Source organism: Cicer arietinum, chromosome 6 (assembly GCF_000331145.2).
Source record: "Cicer arietinum cultivar CDC Frontier isolate Library 1 chromosome 6, Cicar.CDCFrontier_v2.0, whole genome shotgun sequence".
Taxonomy (NCBI): Eukaryota; Viridiplantae; Streptophyta; class Magnoliopsida; order Fabales; family Fabaceae; genus Cicer; species Cicer arietinum.
The window spans coordinates 12,557,313-12,577,755 of record NC_021165.2 but is presented as its reverse complement, the minus strand read 5'-3'; the positions used below and the strand labels follow the sequence as shown (position 1 = coordinate 12,577,755).

Sequence of the window (20,443 nt, the reverse complement as noted above, 5' to 3'; positions counted from 1 at the left end):
TGTCTCCTAGTATTTTATTTAAGGCTTAAAGCAAACTATCTTCGGACTTTTGAATTTAACACAATTACTTTTGACGGAAAGAAAAACGCTGAAAAGGACATAATTAATTTCCATTTGAAAAGTTTGCTTTCCTGTGAGGCGGATAAAGTTCAGACAAAGGGGAACACAAAGGTGTTAAATAAAAAGAAGGCTTAATTGCAGTTTTAGTCCCCCTATTTTAGCTGAATTGCAAAAGTAATCCCTCCATTTTGTTTCTCCTCAGTTTTGGTCCCCCAAACAGAATTTTAGTCTAAAACGATAAAATTTTAGTTTTTAAAGCCGTACTACACTATTTATGATCATATATTTCAAGAACAACTGTTGCAAATGAGATTTTGAGGCATTGTATGACTTAAATAAATACAAAAAAAAAATGAAATTTCATAGTTTTAGACCAAAATTCTGCTTGGGGGATCAAAACTGGAGAGAAACAAAATAGGAGAACTACTTTCGCGATTCAGTTAAAATAGGGAGATCAAAACTGAAATTAAGCCTAAAAAGAAATGACACTATCATTATACCCTGAAATCCTGTAAAATAGATAGCCACAGAAGTACAGTGACATGGAAGGAAACAAAAAAGATGCATTAATGGGTTGTCAAAAGCGTTTACAAAATTTGAGTGCACTAAGCTTGCCTTGGGCAATAGTGCGTAGATCCTCTGATGTAGTATATATATAGCCTTTGGGCTTTGCCCTTTTTGAATTCCACTGACAAAAAAAATGGTGGATGCTTAGAAGTTAAAACAAGGGCTTTAGGAGACTCCTCACTTCTTCTCTAATGAGAAGTTATAATAAATGAAACGACAAAACAAATATCCACCTAGTTTGCAACAAAAAAAAATTAATAAGCATTATATGGTTAAGAATGTTGACAAAATATTAAACTAGCTGAGCCTCAATACATCCAATACCAACCATATGCCTGGCTTTTCCCCCACAATTTTGCATGTATAGCATTCAATTGAGCAGATTGGACCAACAAAGTTGAGATCTAGTGCCTCCTTTTCTCCCTACCTTTAAATTGTGATTTTCCATCTTTCCTTATATTGTCATTAGAAGATAACAACTGGACTTGCTTGGATTTCATCTTAATCGATTTAACCAAAGATGATAACTCATGTTTATCTTTCTTCGATTTCAAAGCATCTAACCCTTCTTCCTCACCCTTCGCCAGATTGCCAGAACCATCAGAAGACAACTGTTTTCCTTTCGGAAACTCCGTGCATTCCTTTTCAGCTGATAATTCCATATGACCCTTCTTCTGCTTCTGTGCCATCTGCCTGGCATATGCTGCACTCCTGCAATCATTCACAATTATATTTTAGAAAAAATTGAGTTCACTGCATGAAAAAAAGCTTAAACGAGCTTCTTGAATTGCAGAGAGTAAAATTTAAGAGATCAAGACTATTCAATCTTAGAAATCATATGAAATTTCACCTTTGAGTTAGACAAGAGAGTATTACCAGGCCATAAAAACATTATAACTTGCAAGTTTTTATTTAGTTCACAAAAGTTTTGTTGCAAGCTGCATGTTAACTTAAATAGTTGCAAGCTGCATGTTAACTTAAATAGTTGCAAACTGCAACATATCTATCATGCAAAGAAATACCAATATTTGACAATAAAATACCTTTTAAATTGCGGATTGGTGGGATCAATAGCAAAGTCAGCTGAGAAAAGAGATGCAAAACGTGGATCATCATATGCACTGTTTGGTATTTTCCCCTCATCAATAGCACTCTCCATCTTTTTGCCCTTGCCTTTTTTAAACTTGAGATTATATCCCTTGAGACCAGTCTCTGTCCCCTTGTCATCAGCAAGCAATAGTTCGAGCTCTGCTTTGCTTGCTTCGACTACTTCATCCGTATCTTGAGGCTTATGATCATTTTCATTTTTACCCTTCTTACTCGTCTTAGTAACATGTTCCTCAACGAAAAAGTCATCTGCTTCTTCAGTAGCTTCTTGATTATCATCATCGCTATCATCACTATCTGATGAATGCTTTGATTTGTTTTTTCTGGCTTTTCTTTTCTCACTTCTTTTCCTCAGATATTCTTCCCAAACTGTTTTGGATTTTTTATCCTTCTTTTCCATAATATGTTTGCTTAAATCTTGTAAATCTGTATTGAAGGTGACCTCCATATCTTGAGCATCATCATCTTCCGCGTCTTCATCTGAACCATTGCCGGAAGAGAGCAAAGCACGAAGCTTTTCTCTTTTTCTAGCCTTCTTATGAGGCTGTTCATCATTGTCATCCTCACTGTCATCACTTTCACTCACATCAGAAGCCAAGAATTCCTTCATTTCCAACTGAGCCAGCTATTACAGTGGAAGGGAAAAGAAAAGGAAAACTAACAGCTTAGTACATAGCAAATTACACAAAATAAATATTATAAAATCATTACATAAAAAAACAATATGCAAGAATATCAATGGTTCTCAATCTCTTCTACCATGCAGATACATAACAATCAACAAAAAGGACACATGGTTATTCAGGCACAAAAGAATGCCAGTATATAAAGATGCAGTTTGTCAGCATATATGTATGTGTGTGGCCTGGATATTTACAGTCAGTCGTCTCTAAATTGAGTATATTTCCTTCACACATAGGACTCAATAATTTTATAAATACAGATACCATTTGAAAATGACTAAATAAAAAAAGATGTAACTACTCCGAAGTTCCAAACTAACACCTCACAAGATTTTCCAAGAGAGAAATTTATCCACAAAGTATCCAATAGGTACAAGGTATCCAATAGGTTAAGACAAAGCATGCTGACCTGCTCATCATTCAATTTACGCTTCAAGGTATTTTCTCTAAGAGGTTCATCCTCATCCCAAGTAAGTTCAACTTTACTGTGCTGAAGTGCTCGCGAATAGAAACTTTTGTTCTCATAGTTTGCAGGTATCTAAGAAGAGAAAGGAGTCAATATCTTCCTATTATTATTATAATAATGCATAAATACAACATATATAGTATTAAATACCTCCGTTGCAACATCCTTAGGTGGCTGATTGAATTTCATATCATCTGGAATAAACCTTAAATCAAGTGGATTAGATGAGTGTTCAAACTCAACACCATCATTTTCTTTGTAAATGTGATCTGCTGTGGCACTTGAATCACATTCCACCAGAGCAAAATAGTACCTGGAGAGCCAGATAAAGAATCAAGTTACGTGATGTTAAAAGAGGAAAAAGGGAGGTGGACACATCACATAGAAAACACTTATTATGCATTAGAAATTTACAACAACAAAATTGGAATGCAGGAAAAAGTTATATTTTCTACTGTATATTACAGATATGTGTATGTATCACCAGAACAGTCAACAATAATATGAGTGGCATGTGAGACTCAGATCTTAGCGCAGTGACATATGAATGAATAACAATGTGTGTTTCAGGGAGTGTAAATGTAATATCCACTAAAGTATAAAACAAAATCAGCATGTAAAATATTTTGAAACATCATAGCACAAGACTTGCACCTTGATATAATTAAGGATTACAGAAAAAATAACAAAATTAAACATTGAATGACGGGAAGCAATAGCAGTAGCACAATAGTCATATTTTATTCAAGATGAAAGTAAATTTGACACTTTATCTACATGCCATAAGCAAATATATCATCACAAAAAGACTCGGGTACTATTGTTATTTACCGCATCCTGCTCTTCTCATATGTACGCAGCTTCTCATTCTCAGTATCACTGTCACCACCATCTTCATCACTTGTTTCATTTTCTTCATCAAATAACCCAACAGGCCCGTGAACTTCCTCCTCTTGCATACGTTGAAGGCCAAACTCAGTTGGATATATAGTTACCGATTTGATCAGTCCATTAGGTGGGGCTAATGAACTAAATAATACATACAAGTCAACAGCCTACGACCAGAAAACACAAACATTTTAATCAAACAAAATATTCCAACTACAAATAAACAAACAATTAAATTAAATATTTCCCATTTTAAAAATCAATCACATCAACGGCACAGTAGGCTTGAATACTCACCTTCACATACCTCCAGTCCATATTAACAACAGCAAGCCTATGAGTTTCTTTCTCAATCTCTACTATCTCTTCCTGTCCATATAATAATATTCACAATATTAACTACAACAACAATAATAATAACACTAAGGGTTAAATATATTTAGTCCCTATAAAATTCAAAAAAAAAAATATTTAGTCCTACATAACTTTTGTTCAAATTTAGTGCTTATTTTGCTATAAAAGAGACGAAATGCATGGACTAAAGCACTCATTTTTTGTAAAAATTAATAAAAAAAACAAACTAGATTGAATAAATTGGTGTGCAGCCTAAAACTATAAATCGCAATTTTATAGAACCTAAAAATATATTTAACCCAGACAACAACAATAATTCAATAAAGGGCAAGTTGATTTTTAAAATGGCATCAAATGAATCATAAACAAATCTGAGAATATTCCAAATAAAATGCAAAATTGTACCTGAATATCAGATGCTTCCTCCTCATAATCTTCATCTACACCTTCACCTTCATCTGTATCTGTATCTATATCAGTAGCAGTATCTGTGTCTATAGCATCAGAATCCGAGTCACTGGATTCTTCAGACTCAGTTCCTTCATCATTCTCCGGTTTTGCAGCATTTACTTTCACCAATCCCTCTTCTTCTTCCTCTTCATCATCATCATCATCATCATCATCATCATCACTACTATGTTCTACCTTCTTCTTGTCCTTTACATCGATTTTGTAGTAATGACGGAGAGAATCGAGTTGTGATGTACGATTTTCCTTAAGTTTCCCTCTTTTATCAACGGGTGCAGAAGAAGGCAAAAAACTCTTGTCAGTGAACATAGAATCGAATCGAGAATCAATGGAAACCTTTGTTTCGTGTTTTGGTGCCTCACGAAAACGAGGATCAGTGTGCACCATTGAAAATCGAGGATCACTGATAACATTGGCATTACTGGATGATGATGAATGATTAGGGTTCGAATTATCCTTAACCTTACCCTTACCATTACCCTTGTTGTTGTTGTTCATCTTCTTCTTCTTCCCGTTGTTGTCGTTGTTCTTCTTCTTCGTGTTCTCGTTTTTTGATCCCATTGTGTTGTCAATCAATCAAGTTGCGAAATTGAGCTTTGCTTGTCAATGGTGCCGCAATTATCCGAAGCTTTGCTGTTTTAGGTTTTTGTATAAGAAATCTTTTAGGGTTTTAGTGTTTTTTTTTCAATATTTTACTGATGGAGTTGTGTGAAGGGTGAAACAAAAAATTTAAAGGTTGGTAAGGTCATAATCGATTATAATAATGTATCTATTTACTTTTGATCTGTTAATAATTGATTTGAGACTATCTATTTTATTTTTAGTGAATTAAATTTTTCAACGGTCCAATCACTTTAGTTTACACTAACTTAAATTACAGTGAATATGCAAATTTGTCTATTAATTCTTAAATTTTATAAATTGTAAAATATTAATACAAATGGTGTTTTCATAAATTTTCATTGTTATAAACTATAATCTAACATGTTAATTTAATTTGTGACTTTTTCTTATATAATCTAACAAATATGTGAAATTAAATCTTTTATGAACTAATTTGTCATAATTAATTTATGAACAATAGATAACAAAATTTCTTTGACAATTTTATATTCGTGAATATGATATTTACGTGGAATTAACGTTGTTGAACAATATTTTTTTTACAATGTCACATCAAAATATTTTTTAAAAAATATTAAAATATTATTTTAATTGATATTTTATAATTTCAAATATTTATTTATTAATTTAAAAAAAATAAAAACTAATTTAATCTACATTTATAATTTCAATTATCAATTTATATATTCATATTCACTCCTTAAACTAACAAACTATATCTTTGTAGTTGCACAAAACAATCTAGATTGATAAGGGGTTTTATTTTTGTTGAAATTATAGGTTTACAATAATAATATAATGTGTTTCATTTTATCTCTTTTTTTTTTGTCAAATATTTTATATTTAGTCAACAATGACATGTCTATTCAAAACGAGTGGTTGGGCTTTGGATCAAAATCTCATCTCGGTGCAACTAGAGTTTCTTTCACTCCACGTTCTAAAATATCACACATTTTTTTAGAGTATATACTTTCATATAGGGGTGGACAACAGATAAAAAAGGATGGATTCAAAACACCAACTAAACTAAACTGCAAGTAAAATATTGTGGCCCATTTTTGTCCATTTTACGCAACGGGTTGGACGGATTAAAGATCATACGATTTTGCGGGTTTTTGGGTGGGTTGTTGCTAATAATATCTCAAACCAAAAAAATCCAATCAAAACCAAAAAAAAAGAAGCTCAAATTCACAAAAAGAAATGTAAAAAAAAGTTCATCATATGCTTATTATCAAGAGACATCAACAAAAATAAAAGAAACACAGCTTGAAACAAAGACATAAAAAATAAAAAATAAAAACGAGATTGGAGAAGAAGAAAAAAATAATGAGGAGGACAAATGCAGCTTTATTAGTTCTATCTTGGTCTAGCTTTGTTGTACTCCGTCAATGTATTATGACTTGATAAAGGAATGAAAGAGAGTGAATTTAATAAAGTCCAAAATTTTATATGTCCACCCTTTCTCTCTTGAGGATGGTATGCACTAGAATTTTAATCTTGTGCTCTAGCTTTTTTTATAACTATCTCAATGATAGGAAATTTTTTTTTTATACTTGTGCAAATAAATAGTCAAACAGAAAATACAATTCAACAGAGCGGTAATAATTGAAAGCAAATTAAATATGAGACTAAACCCAATTTTTAACGTGGAAAACTTCCCTCAAATTAAGAAAATAAAAACTACCAGACTTATTTCAGTAAAAATTCCAATGTAATAATTAATGAATGTACTAGAGTCTTCTAATGTAATTGTGTTGAAACAACCACAATTTATTATTCTTCCTATTACGAATAATTCTCATGCCCATAATTTGTTTTGCAGGATTCAAGTCTTTCATTTCAAAAGATTTGTTCAAATATTTTTTTTGAGATTGAATCTTCTTAATGTCACGACCAACAATCAACGTGTCATCAACGTATAACAAGAGAATAATATAATCACCATCATAGAATTTCTTGACAAACACACAATGGTAAGTAGTTTTATCGTACTCGCGTTTCTCCATGAAATAATCAAATCTATTGTACCATTGTCGAGATGTTTGCTTGAGCCTATACAAATTTTTCTTCAATTTACACATAAGTTGATATTTATCTTTGACTTCGAAACCCTTTAGTTGATCTATATAGATCTCCTCCTCCAAATCGCCGTGAAGGAATGCAATTTTCACATCAAGTTATTCAACTTCTACATTCAAACTAGTTGTTAACCCAAGCACAACTCGGATAGAGAACATCTTTATCACATGTGAAAAAGTTTCATCAAAGTCAATACATTTTCTCTGATTAAAACCTTTCACAATCAATCTTGCTTTGTATCTTGATTGAGAACTAATCTCTTATGCCTTTATATTGTATACTCATTTGTTCTTGAGTAATTTTCTGTCCTTAGGCAACTTTACCAAATCAAATGTGTCATTCTCATGCAAGGAATTCATCTCTTCTTGCATGACCTTCAACCACCTTTCTTTATTAACATTTGTAATAGCTTATTGATAGTACTCTGACTCTCCACTATCAGTAATTATCACATACTCATGTGGAGGATACCTTTGAGAATGTTGACGCTCTCTAGTAGATGTACTTAAACTCGAATGGTGGCTTAGTTGGAACCTGCTCAACATGGTGATGTACAATATCATCAATTACATTCTCGTTATCTACCCGTATATCTCCCCCGTCAACAAAGGTTTATGCAGAGGGATTAGGCACAACATCAATGTAACTTCTGGAATTTGATATATGTTTCTCAACTTTATCAAAATCTTCAATAGTCTAATCTTCAAGAAATATCACATATCGATTTCCGATAATTTTCTTGTCAATCGGGTCCCACAATCAATAACCAAATTCTTCATCACCATAATAGATGAACACATACTATTTGGATTTATTATCATGTTTAGATCTCTTATCTCTTAGAATCTGATCAAAACATCTGTAACAAAAAACTCTCAAATGACGGTAAAAGACATATTTTTCTGCCCACACTCTATTTGGAACATCACCGTAAAGTGGAATAGAAGGAGAAAGATTGATCAAATCCATTGCAGTTTTCATTGCTTCATTCCAAAAGGATCTCGATAATTTCCATGAGAGAACATACATCTGAGTTTATCATTAATCGTAGAATTCATTCTCTTTGCAACATAATTTGGTTGATGTGTCTTTGGTACTGTTTTCTCAAGTCTGATTCTATGTTCTCTACAATACTCTTCAAACGGACATATGTATTCACCACCGTTATCTATTCGAACACATTTCAATTTATTTCATTTTTCTCTTTTAACACTTGCATTAAAATATTTGAAGACTCCAAGTACCTGGTCTTTAGATTTCAAGGGAAAAGCTCAGACTTTTCTGGAGTTGTCGTAAATAAAAGTAACAAATTATGATGCACCATCAAGAGATTTACTATCCATCATACAAACATCAATGTGAACTAAATCAATAATATTTTTCTTCCTATGAAGATCAGTATTATGAAAAGAAATTATATGTTGTTTTCCAGCAAAACAATGAGTGCAAGTTTTTAAGGACGTACCTTTCATAGGGAGAAAACTTTTCTTCGCAAGTATGTTGAGTCATTTCTCACTCAAGTGACCAAGGCAAATATGCCATAAATCAGAAGAGACGTCTTCAATTGCATTTACTTATTCCTTGCATAGCTTCGTAGACATACGATAGAAAGAAATAAAATTTTGTTCCTTTGTAATCATTATGGATCCATTTGTGATTTTACATGTACCACCACCAAGGTAAGTGTGATAATCCTTAACATCTAAGGCTTTAACAGAAATTAAATTGAGACGAATATCAAGAACATGTCTAACATTATTCAATTGAAGCTTCAAACCAATCACAATTTCAACCCAAACATCTCCATATTGATAATTTTACACACTTCTTCATCTTTCATTTTTACCGTGTCAAATCACCAACACTTGAAAATGAGAATAACAGTCTAGGAGCAATATGATATGAGGCACTCGAATCAATAATCCAAGTTGAATCCTGACATGTAAGGTTTATGGAATTATCATCGCAAACAATATAGACATTATTAATAGATGCAATTGTTGTATCTTTATCATTTTTCTTCTCTTTGTCTCCATCTCTTCCCCTTGATTGATCTTTCTTAAGGAACCTGTAATTTCTTTTTGTGTGACCTACTTTGCCACAATGATATCATATCACTTATTTTCTAGTATTCGACTTGCTTCTTGACTTGCTACGACTTTCAAAGTTGTCGCGTCTATGGAAGTTTCTTAATTGACTTCTCACATGTGACTCTGTAACTAGTGCTTATGACTTTGATGAAGAATCAATCAAACTATGTTCCTTTCTTCAAGCTTCTTCTTTCAATGTGCTCTCTTAGACTGTTGACATTTTCAGCTTTCCACGTGGAGCTGAATTTGTCAACGTCACAACAAGGATTTCCCAATTATATTAGGCAAGAAACTCAACAATAACAACGCTTGAAACTTATCGTCTAATTTAATATCTGTCGTCGTCAACTGAATCACTATATGATGAAAAATACTCATATGTTCTACCATTGAATCTCCATCTTTGTATTTCATATTCACTAGTTTTCGAATTAATAATGTTTTATTTTGCACATTCTTACGTTCATACAACTCTTTTAATTTCTTCCACATTTTGTTAGCATATATTTCAATTTCAACGTGTGGATATACACTCAAATTCAACTATTGTATGATCAACGCCACTGTCTTTCTATTAATCTTCTTTTAGTTAGCGTCAAATTTATTTGTTGGTTTAACAATATCATCCTCAATAAGATCATACAAATTTTTATTGTATAACATGTTTTTCATGAGAATATTCCAAAATGTGTAATTAGAATAATTGAGTTTAATCATATTCATACCTTTATTTTCCTCCTTCATTTAAATGCACAACCCAAATCAACCGAGCTATGATACCACTTTGTTGGAGAAAACCAGAGATTGGTACGACGAAGACAGCTGGTTTGCAACAACCTACATGATAATGGAAATGGCAGCAGGAAGCACCAAAATTCCAGCTTAAGAAAGAGCAGCAACAAAACTATATTAGAAAGATAATCTTAACTTTTAATATTCCGTTGAAGATAATTTAAGATTTGAACAAAAATATATGAGGGTAATTTTACATCCTTTCCCTCCCGTCCAATTATTATTTTTTATTGGAAACAATATAATTAATATCACAAATTCCTATAACTCTATCGTCTCAAATATAAATAACACCAAGTATTTTGAATTACGATTGAAGTCTTGGTAAATAGGTAAAAAATCTCTTGTTTTAAGATTTTTTTAATCTCTATGTATATCGTGGTAATCACCAATTAAACGGTTCAGAGTGGAGTACTATAACTAATAATCATTGAATTAAGATGTTATATGAGATCTTATGGTGTACTCATCACATCAAATAATTTTTTTCTTTTTTTCCTAATATCATTGTTGCTAACCACGAAAGTCACCATTGGAGTGTGATTTTTCCCTTGCAATGGATCTCCACCCTTTTCTTACTATTTTCCCTTTTTATTTCTTAATCATTCCCACTCATTACTTTTGTTGATTCATATGATAGAATTTGTTTTATATTTTATTTACGTGTTGATGTATTGATATTACTTTTTTAATTATTATATTTTTGTGATATATATATATATATATATATATATATATATATATATATATATATATATATATATATATATATATATATATATATATATATATATATATATATATATATATATATATATATATATATATATATATATATATATATATATATATATATATATATATATATATATATATATATATATATATATATATATATATATATATATATATATATATATATATATATATATATATATATATATATATATATATATATATATATATATATATATATATATATATATATATATATATATATATAATTTAAACCACATTTACTGTGATTCGAATTGAGTAGTATATAATCATTTATGTCTCGTAATATGTTGTAGTGTAGGACTAGGAGTCTAGGAGGCCTGTACCTTTCTGTTGATCCTGCCATTCCTAAACAACAAGGACCATTAATTGCAAAGCCATGGACCAGCACTAAATATTGGCTTAGTTGTCGAATTGTGATTGATTTTGTAGGTCTAATAAAAATGACACATCATACATTATAGGTAACTCCGAAACTGAATATTGCTCAAGATTCTCTTTCTTAATTTTATGATTTCCTTTAGTTTGACTAGGCTTTTAAGTTGGAAAAACATCTCTCGGTACTAATCTATATAAGTAGAATCTTATTATATTATTTAAATATAAAGGAATAATAAAGTCGAGTTTTGTTTGATTCATATTCGATTTTTTAAAATTAGGCTGAATTAGTTTTTATATTTAAATTCTACTTTTAATTAAATTAATACAAATTCTATAAAAATAAAATCAGATTAGAAGTTATCTAGTAGTAATGTATAAATATTTTTTTTTAAATTCAATCAATTCAAAGCTTATATAACATAGTATGACCTATTTAAATAAATAAAATTTAAATTTAATCTATGTATTAAACTTGTAAGACCAAGATTTTTAATACATCAAATCATATACTCTTATGGGATAATTTAAGTTATTCTCACTCTTAGAATGTATGCTTCATATATTTGAGAAACCAAAATAATTATTTAATTAACTTGAATATTAATTCCTCCCTCGGCTGCTACTGACGACCGATCTTTGTCAAATGTTTGAGACCATCCATAATAGTAGACCAGATGCATGTGATTCTTTTTCATCCTAACAATTGACTAATTATATGATAGCTAAGTCCCAAAGTGTAAGCACCATAAGCTAAGATTTGATTCATGTGAACACCTCACTCATTATTTAACCGCTGGCATAAGATGCGACTCACGCAAAATGTCAAACGTGTAACTCGGTTATATACATGTTATACTTCGTGAATTGAGATTAAAAAAAAAAAGGAATGAAGAGTTTGAGAATAGTGTTTTGAAGGATTTGTTTATATTCATTTCTCTATTTTGAAGGGAATTAAAATTTGCATTGAGGTCGGATTTTTGAGGATTTAAACAAACTCTGTAAGTTATTTTCATGTTGTTATAGTATTGTATAAATTAAAAATATATTAATTATAAACATTTTTTTATATTTTTTATAAAGTTATTTTCTTAAAAAATATTAAAAATTTCTCTCTATTTTTCTATTTTTTCTTCCCTTCAAAGTCCTTCAAAATTACGGGAATAGTTTATATTTATTGTAATGTGTTTGTTAGCTCGTTGCTTCAAAATTTCCTCATCTAGGAATAAAAAACAATCAAAATCAGAGGAATAAATTTATCGAGGCAGAATAAATCTTGTTAGAGTTTTCTTTTATAGTCAAATAGTTAATAATTAGTGATCAAATCTGAAATCTCTTTCATGATACACTTTCACGATCTCAATTGAAACTATTGAACAACACATTTGTTGGGGAAAGGAATATTGTTGAATTGGTTGTAATTCCTTTAGAAAATTGTACTCATAAATTGAATCTCACACTCTCCTAAGAATAAATACGGTATTTAGAAGTGTCAATTTTATAAGTTTATTATTTGTTGGCTTCATTCCACGTGTAGAAGAGTCTAAACTTTTTAACTTAAATTTTATTTCAGATAAAAAAGAAATTATGAAAAATATTTTTTGTTTTAGCAAATAATCAATTTTAAATAATTTTTTGTCCAAAATAATTATTTTTGGGAGAAAAAAAATTTCCCAATTTATTTATTTATTTTTAATGTCAAAACAAAATATTCCAAAAAATCAATTTTTTTTAAAAAAATAATAACATAATGAGTCGAAACCTAAAATCAATTATCTTCTTATGGGACCAAATTAAAGGACTTATTAAACGAGACTTAATAATTTAAAACTTATTTGAAAGCTTTTTAAAAAATAATAAGAAAAGATTTGTATATATTGCAAGAGTATCGCTTGAACACATCACAACAAACTCGATTTTTAAAAATATACATTTTAGGACCGTTTCTCATATAAATTAAGATCTCTAGTGATCACGCATTGCTTCCTCCACTATCCTCTTCTAGAACACCACAATAATTGGGTGGAACAAAAATTAACACATATTGCAATTGTTATTTTATTTGAAAGATAATTTAACTTATGAAATTTAGTGAATTTGATGATTTAAATTAATAATTACTTTACATAATTTTGCCAGTGTCTCTTTGTTTTAAATAGTACTGATGATGTATTTTATTATTGGTTGCACCTTTGTTACTGTGTACTCCAGGCATATATGATTTCCTCGTTGAAAAATGACTGCCATCCATCCCTTACTTCGTCAGTGGAATTAACTGAAGTGAGCCAGGAATTAGGACAAATTGTCTAAGTTCATTGAAGTTGATTTTTCAACAGTTTTTATTTTTATTTTCAAGATTATAAAATAACATAAAACAAATTGAATTAAATAGTTAATAAAAATAAAGGCTTTCAAATAAAAATGGAGGATGAGACCATGAGCGGCTGCTAGCATGCGCACTCACTTAAAAAGATAAATATAAACTTAATACAACCAGAATTATTAATCAACACAAATGATTGATGTACGAGTCTCTTAAATATTTAATTAAAAAAAATTGAAACATGACAATTATCATATATTGGAAATGGTAACATAGACTCTATTAAAAATTATGCATTTTATGTTTTTAATATACAAATACTATTTATAGAATTATTAGTACATGCTCTAAAGCACCCGTTAGTACATGTACAACCTTATTATTACCCTTTTTGTTCTTGAACTTAACCTTCGACAAACCTATTAAAAAACTAATAAATTTAAATTTAGTTTTTTTTTTTTAACTTTCATTTATAAAATAAAACTAAAATTCATCTAAATTATATTTTAAATTTTTAAGAATACAAAATATATTTTTTTTAATATTTATATTTTAATATTTTCAAAAATCCAAAATTTTAAAATAAAATAAAATATTTAAAAGAACAAGTATCTGAAATAGAGAGAGTATAAATGCCACGAGCCCACGAAGACAAGGAGAGCCAAATGTTATTTAGTTCTTAACGTCTCCTCCTTCATAGGTTCATGCATTAGCAATATCATTCTCACCCATATAAACCCATTTTGATCACAATTCACAACACCTTGTCATAAAAACAAATAACAACGTTACGATGGTTGTTCTTTCCCAACAAGCTACATTAAACGAATTATTTAACGTAAACACATGCAAAGCAACAAGTTTGTTGTTCAAAGGTGTTCCAGAGGTTGACCTTTCAGACCCTCAAGCCAAAAGAATAATAGTCAACGCCTGCCAAGAGTTTGGATTCTTTAAGGTTGTCAACCACCATGTTCCATTAGAGTTAATGGCCAATTTGGAAAATGAAACAGTAAAGTTTTTCGGACAGCCTAGGTCAGAGAAAGAGAAGGCGGGTCCACCTGATCCATTTGGGTATGGAAATAAGAGTATTGGCAAAAACGGTGATGTTGGTTGGGTTGAATACCTTCTTCTAAACACTAACCCTGATGTCATTTCTCCTAAGTCTCTTCTTCTTTTGCAGCAAAATCCAAATACTTACTTCAGGTAAAAACAGAGCTCACCCCTGCTTTACGAGGAGAGTCTCATATAGTATAAGAGTTGTATCATATTTAAAAATTACTTCATGATGCTATTATAACTAAAAGTTTATGGTATTACTCGTATTTACCACTAAGACCGCGATTCTATCTAGGGGTACAAAAAAACTAAAAATTAAACTAAACTATAGAATTGAACCGAACTATTTTTGAACTGAACTGATTTATAAAAATTGAGAACCGAACTGTTTTCGAACTGATTTTTTAAAATTAAAATCGAATTGAACCAGTTTTCAGTTTGAAAAAATTGACCGAACCGGTTGTCAGTTCGAAAAACTAAACCGAATCGTTTTTTAGTTCGAAAAAACTAAACCAAATTGGTTTTTAATTCAAAAAAACTAGAACATATTTTGTTTTTTTAGAAGTAATTAGGGGTAATTATGTAAAATTTAGTTTACAAACCAGTTCAATTCAATTCAAAAATAAACCGGTTCACTAGTTCATAAACCAATTTGGTTCGGTTTTTTAAATTAAAAATCGGTTTGATTCAGTTTTTTCAAACTGAAAATCAGTTTGGTTCGGTTTTCAAATAGTTTTAGTTCAGAACTGAACTTTGTCCACCCTTATTCTATCTATGTTGATTAAACCAAAAAGAAAAACAAATAAAAATGTCTTAAAACTCAATTTATATTAGTTTTTTCCTTTTTATTGTCCAATTAAATTGACCACGTCACTCTCTCAATCCTAGAGGCAAAAAACTTAATTTCTTTTTAAATAATGACTTCTCTTGTCATGATTTTTAAACATTTATCTACCATAGAGTATATGACACACTTCCTCACCTCAACTGAATTTCATTAGAACAAAAATATTTCCTACTTTAAATTAGGGCATTGATCTTTCACCCAAAATTTCCATTTGAAAGTTTTGATAAGAATGCACGCAAAATATACTTTGAGTTAGGTGTGCTGTTGAAGAATATATATTGGCAGTGAAAGAGGTGTGCTTGGAAGTGTTGGAATTAATAGCAGATGGATTGGGGATTGAAGAAAGAAATGTGTTTAGCAAAATGGTGAGAGATAAGAGAAGTGATTCATGCCTGAGAGTAAATCACTACGCAGCATGTGGAGAGATTCAATCATTGAGTGGAGGAGCAAATTTGATTGGATTTGGAGAGCACACAGATCCACACTTAATTTCTGTCCTAAGGTCTAACAACACAACAGGACTGCAAATATGCCTCAAAGATGGGACTTGGGTTTCAATCCCACCTGATCACACTTCCTTTTTCATCATTGTTGGTGACTCCTTACAGGTAAACAAACACTACACATCAATATCCTTAAAAAAATGATATTTACTATTTTGAGTCTGGGAGGTTTTATATGTTTATTTCTATTATTAAGGTGATGACAAATGGGGGATTAAAGAGTGTAAAACACAGGGTTTTGACTGACACAAGTATGTCAAGGGTGTCAATGATTTACTTTGGAGGACCACCCTTTAATGAAAAGTTAGCACCTTTGCCTTCAATATTGATATCAAGGGAAGAGCAGAGTTTGTACAAAGAGTTCACATGGAGGGAGTACAAGAATGCTGCTTACAACTCAAAGCTGACTTATAATCGACTTAGTATCTTTGAGAAATCTCCTACTCAATGAGATCAATGGAATTAGAGTGTAACAATTCTCCTCTAATTTTGCTCATAGATAACATAAATAAATTATCTATATTTAATAAAGTTACCTTCCCACCTAATTTTGTATAAATTTTTCAAGTCAACTACATTTATAGAAAACAGGACAAGATAAATTAACAAAACAATTGGCTTATATATAATTAATGTTGTCCTGAATTTAATATAGTGTCAACTTATAGACCCAATATTAATAATTCTATGTTGTTAAGATAAAAATTATTAATATCATGTCAATTTAGTCGATCGATATATAATTACATCATTTTTATTTTTGCAATTAAGTTAAAAACCTAACTCCCATACTTTTCTTTCTACTTTCTTTTTTCTCTATTTTGATAAAAGAAAATGAATAATTTTGAACCACCGTTTTTGGGTCGAAATCTAATTTTCCTTTTATCATCTTACATAAATAAATTTATTTTTCTGTTTTTTTTCTTTATCTCATCAATTAAGTGCAACATTTTTTTTTTGTTTCAATGTAATGTTTATTTTATTTAAATTAAAAAATTAACTTCGATCAAGATTAGAATGATTTAATCAATGATTTTAACATCGTCAACTTTGCAGAACTAGAACTAGATGCATGAATGTCCTGATCCATTTAATTTTATCAAATTGGTAATATTTTATTGTTTTATGCTACTAATTGGATATTGTGAGTTTATTTGTAGATTCGTCATTTTTATTTTTAACAATTTCGTGTTGTTATCGATCAATATACAATTTTAATACGAATGAATTAATATTATTTTGGAAGTAAAAAAAACTTATATACAGCATTTTTAAATATATATCAATAAAATGATTAAGTAAATGACTATAGCAGGATAGCTTCATAGACAAGTGTAAAGTGAATATCGATATTCTAAAATTCGGTTAATGCTCGAGTTTTAATTTTTTATTCTTTTTTAAACATGCACATGCGTACATAACCAATTAAAGTTAATTTTTCTGAATGCATATTGTGTTGCAATATCTAATCCAAACTCTCCGAATATATTTTGAATTAGATAATTTAGTTTGACCAAAATTTATATTAATTATTGTTAGTATACGTGTGTCATTATTCTTTTATATATATATATATATTATTATTATTATTATTATTATTATTATTATTATTCATTTCTTGTTAGACAATGGTCATGATTTTTTATAATTTCAACATTATTTTCTTATATTATAATTGTGTTATTTAAATTTATCTATTTGTTTATTTTATCAATACAACCTCCTCCAGTAAACATAATGATAAAAACAAAAATGAAAATAAAGGTCTGAAATTTTTTTATTATAAAAATCATATATTACATAAATCTTGGTCACAAAATAATTAATTAAAATTACAATTTTATTAATATTAATATAACTATAAAAACAACTATAATATAATAACTATAATTTTTTCTTCTAAAAATAAATAGCAAAAGAAGTTGTTGAAAAGTACAATTCATAAATCAATTAGTTAGATTTATTACTTTTTTATATCTTCGAAATAAAAATAATAATTATTATAATATATTATTTACAAATGTATTTTTATTTTATTTCATTTCAAAATTTGACTTTCTTAAAAAAGTGTGTATTTTCCAACAACAAAAAATACAATAATAATAATAATAATAATAACTAATCACTCAAAATTTAACAAATAAACAAATTACAAAATATATATATATATATATATATATATATATATAGGTGGTTTATATTAATAGAAAATAGAAATATGATATTAACTTAAATATTTTTATTATATGACATTTGTCACACTTGCCATAACACAATATTTGTTTTATTATATTGTATAGATACATCATATTCTAATATTATATAAAAATTAAAATCGATAAAATCTTATATAAATTTAATATTATTTCAACGAATATTAAATCAATTCACTTTATTATCAATTATAAAAAAAAGTGTACAATTTTAATTATATTAATTTAATAAATAAATGTAAAATATAAATATCAACTTAAAAATATGAATTAGACTATTTAAAATAAATAAATAAATAACAAACAAATAGAGCTGAAAATTTTATTAAATAACAAAAGAGACTATAGATAAATTTATCAAAACGATTAAAAATAAGTACAATTTAAAATATATATGGATGATTGCTCGTTGATACATAGAGATTTATTAATAGCAAAATGTATTTGTTAAATTTATTGATATAAACCTTACTAAGGTTGGTTTATTCACAAGAATTTCATATAACATTTTATTTTTGTTGTAAATTATTTAATATTTTTTAGTACAAGTTAATTGACTAACAAAATTAATATTAATTGAGTAAATATTAATTATAAATTAAAAAGTATCGAGAAATATTATTGATTGGAGGAATATTGGTTATAATCTAAAAAATCATGAGACTAATGGTGAATACGTTGGTAACATAAATTTGATATAACTATATACACATTATTTCATTTTTTTAAAATATATGAAAAAATAAATTTAAAAATATCATAATTTTTATAAAAAATTTAATTTAAAAAATAATAATTTTGCTTTAAATCTGAGAACGTGTTGTACCGCCTATGCAACTTCTTACCATCTTCTTATCAAACATCCACATTTAAGTAAGTAGTATTTTTGTTTCCTCCTTATTTTATCCAAAATAAAAATTGTTGGGCAATTTGTAATTACTTGATAAACGCATGTGGCGCAACACGTGATTGGATTTGGGTGTTTCCTTCTAACTCAACCGTTGACTCTTTATTTTTTCTGTTGCTAAAGTCATTACTTCTTTCCGGCGCATTGATTTCTCGGATTTCATATAACACCTCCAAAGATAGTGTAATTTTTTCTTCTTCATTATTGTAATTCTTAATTTCTCTATTTTATCTATTCATAAAATTGATATATTTTTTTAAATCAATAGTTTTTATCATTTTATCATATTTTTAAATTAAAAAAATAACGATTTAATATATTTTAAATAATGTAAAAAATATAAAATTATATTGATACATTAATTATTCACATGTTATTGATTTAATTATTTTTAAAGTTGAAAGTTAAATTTTAATATTTTATTCTGGTTTATGGATGTTAATCATTCTATCATATGATGCGTTACTTAAAGCATGTCAAATCGTCATTTTTTTAGTTAAAAAATTATATAAAATAATCAAAATTGTCAATTTTTATAACAAAAGACTAATTTATTAAATCGGTAAAAATAAGAAGACTAAAATTTCAATTAAATATTTTATTTTTTAGTTAAAATATTTTAAAGTATTATAAATGATATGTGATTAACTTGTGGTGATATCAAATTAATCTTATGATATTTTTATACCATATTTTTGCTAAAATAAATCCTTATTTTTCTTTCCTTGTGAATTTTCACATTGAGTTTAAGAAAACAACAAATATTAAACTTCTACATGATATATTTGTGATTAATCTGAACTTTTTTATATATAATAAAAAAAGTTGTCAATACATTAATCGCCTAAGACATATTTATTTATATTGAATTTTACAATGAACTAATCGGTCCAATATAAATCAATACTTAAAAACCATAAAAAATTATAGCGACAATCGATAATACTCTTTAAAAATATTAGTTCATAGTCTTCATTACTTTTATAGATAAGATTATGATATGGTTAATGCTAATATAATATAATTTCCATATTTATTTTCTTTATTTTTATCTAATTATTATTATTTAAATTATTATTTCAATTATAAAAATATAGATAACCATTAATATTATTTTTAGACCTCTCTTTATTATTTATTTATAAAAATAATATATGTGAATGCTGGAGTGTTAAATATTTTTGATCCATTATCTATATTTGAATTTGAGTAATATGGTCCACTTTGACATTATCCACCCTCTTTTCATTTTAGAACTTTT

The 20,443-nt window shown here is 28.4% G+C and overlaps 2 protein-coding genes across 2 annotated transcripts; one reads left to right on the top strand and one right to left on the bottom strand.

Moving 5' to 3' along the window:
- Positions 1-605: 605 nt before the first annotated feature.
- Positions 606-5,313, bottom strand: LOC101489325 (pre-rRNA-processing protein esf1). Its single transcript, XM_004504624.4, has 7 exons — positions 4,531-5,313; positions 4,069-4,140; positions 3,715-3,938; positions 3,034-3,196; positions 2,827-2,955; positions 1,671-2,359; positions 606-1,338 (listed from the first exon to the last, which is right to left on the bottom strand). The coding sequence occupies exons 1-7, from the start codon at positions 5,152-5,154 to the stop codon at positions 1,032-1,034; spliced, it is 2,208 nt and encodes a 735-aa protein (XP_004504681.1). The 5' UTR covers positions 5,155-5,313; the 3' UTR covers positions 606-1,031.
- Positions 5,314-14,307: 8,994 nt separating this feature from the next.
- LOC101488778 (gibberellin 2-beta-dioxygenase-like) lies at positions 14,308-16,650 on the top strand. The gene is made up of 3 exons (XM_004504622.4): positions 14,308-14,859; positions 15,816-16,167; positions 16,259-16,650. The coding sequence occupies exons 1-3, from the start codon at positions 14,450-14,452 to the stop codon at positions 16,511-16,513; spliced, it is 1,017 nt and encodes a 338-aa protein (XP_004504679.1). The 5' UTR covers positions 14,308-14,449; the 3' UTR covers positions 16,514-16,650.
- Positions 16,651-20,443: the final 3,793 nt, after the last annotated feature.

What these genes read in the sequence shown, in the direction of transcription:
- LOC101489325 (XM_004504624.4), bottom strand. Translation starts at nt 5,154, where the DNA reads ATGGGATCAAAAAACGAGAACACGAAGAAGAAGAACAACGACAACAAC. An exon ending in CTAAGGATGTTGCAACGGAG is followed by an intron (nt 2,956 to 3,033) that starts GTATTTAATACT and finishes TTCTCTTCTTAG; the next exon opens with ATACCTGCAAACTATGAGAA. An exon ending in ACCAATCCGCAATTTAAAAG is followed by an intron (nt 1,339 to 1,670) that starts GTATTTTATTGT and finishes GAATGATTGCAG; the next exon opens with GAGTGCAGCATATGCCAGGC.
- LOC101488778 (XM_004504622.4), top strand. Translation starts at nt 14,450, where the DNA reads ATGGTTGTTCTTTCCCAACAAGCTACATTAAACGAATTATTTAACGTA. An exon ending in AATCCAAATACTTACTTCAG is followed by an intron (nt 14,860 to 15,815) that starts GTAAAAACAGAG and finishes ACTTTGAGTTAG; the next exon opens with GTGTGCTGTTGAAGAATATA. An exon ending in TTGTTGGTGACTCCTTACAG is followed by an intron (nt 16,168 to 16,258) that starts GTAAACAAACAC and finishes TCTATTATTAAG; the next exon opens with GTGATGACAAATGGGGGATT.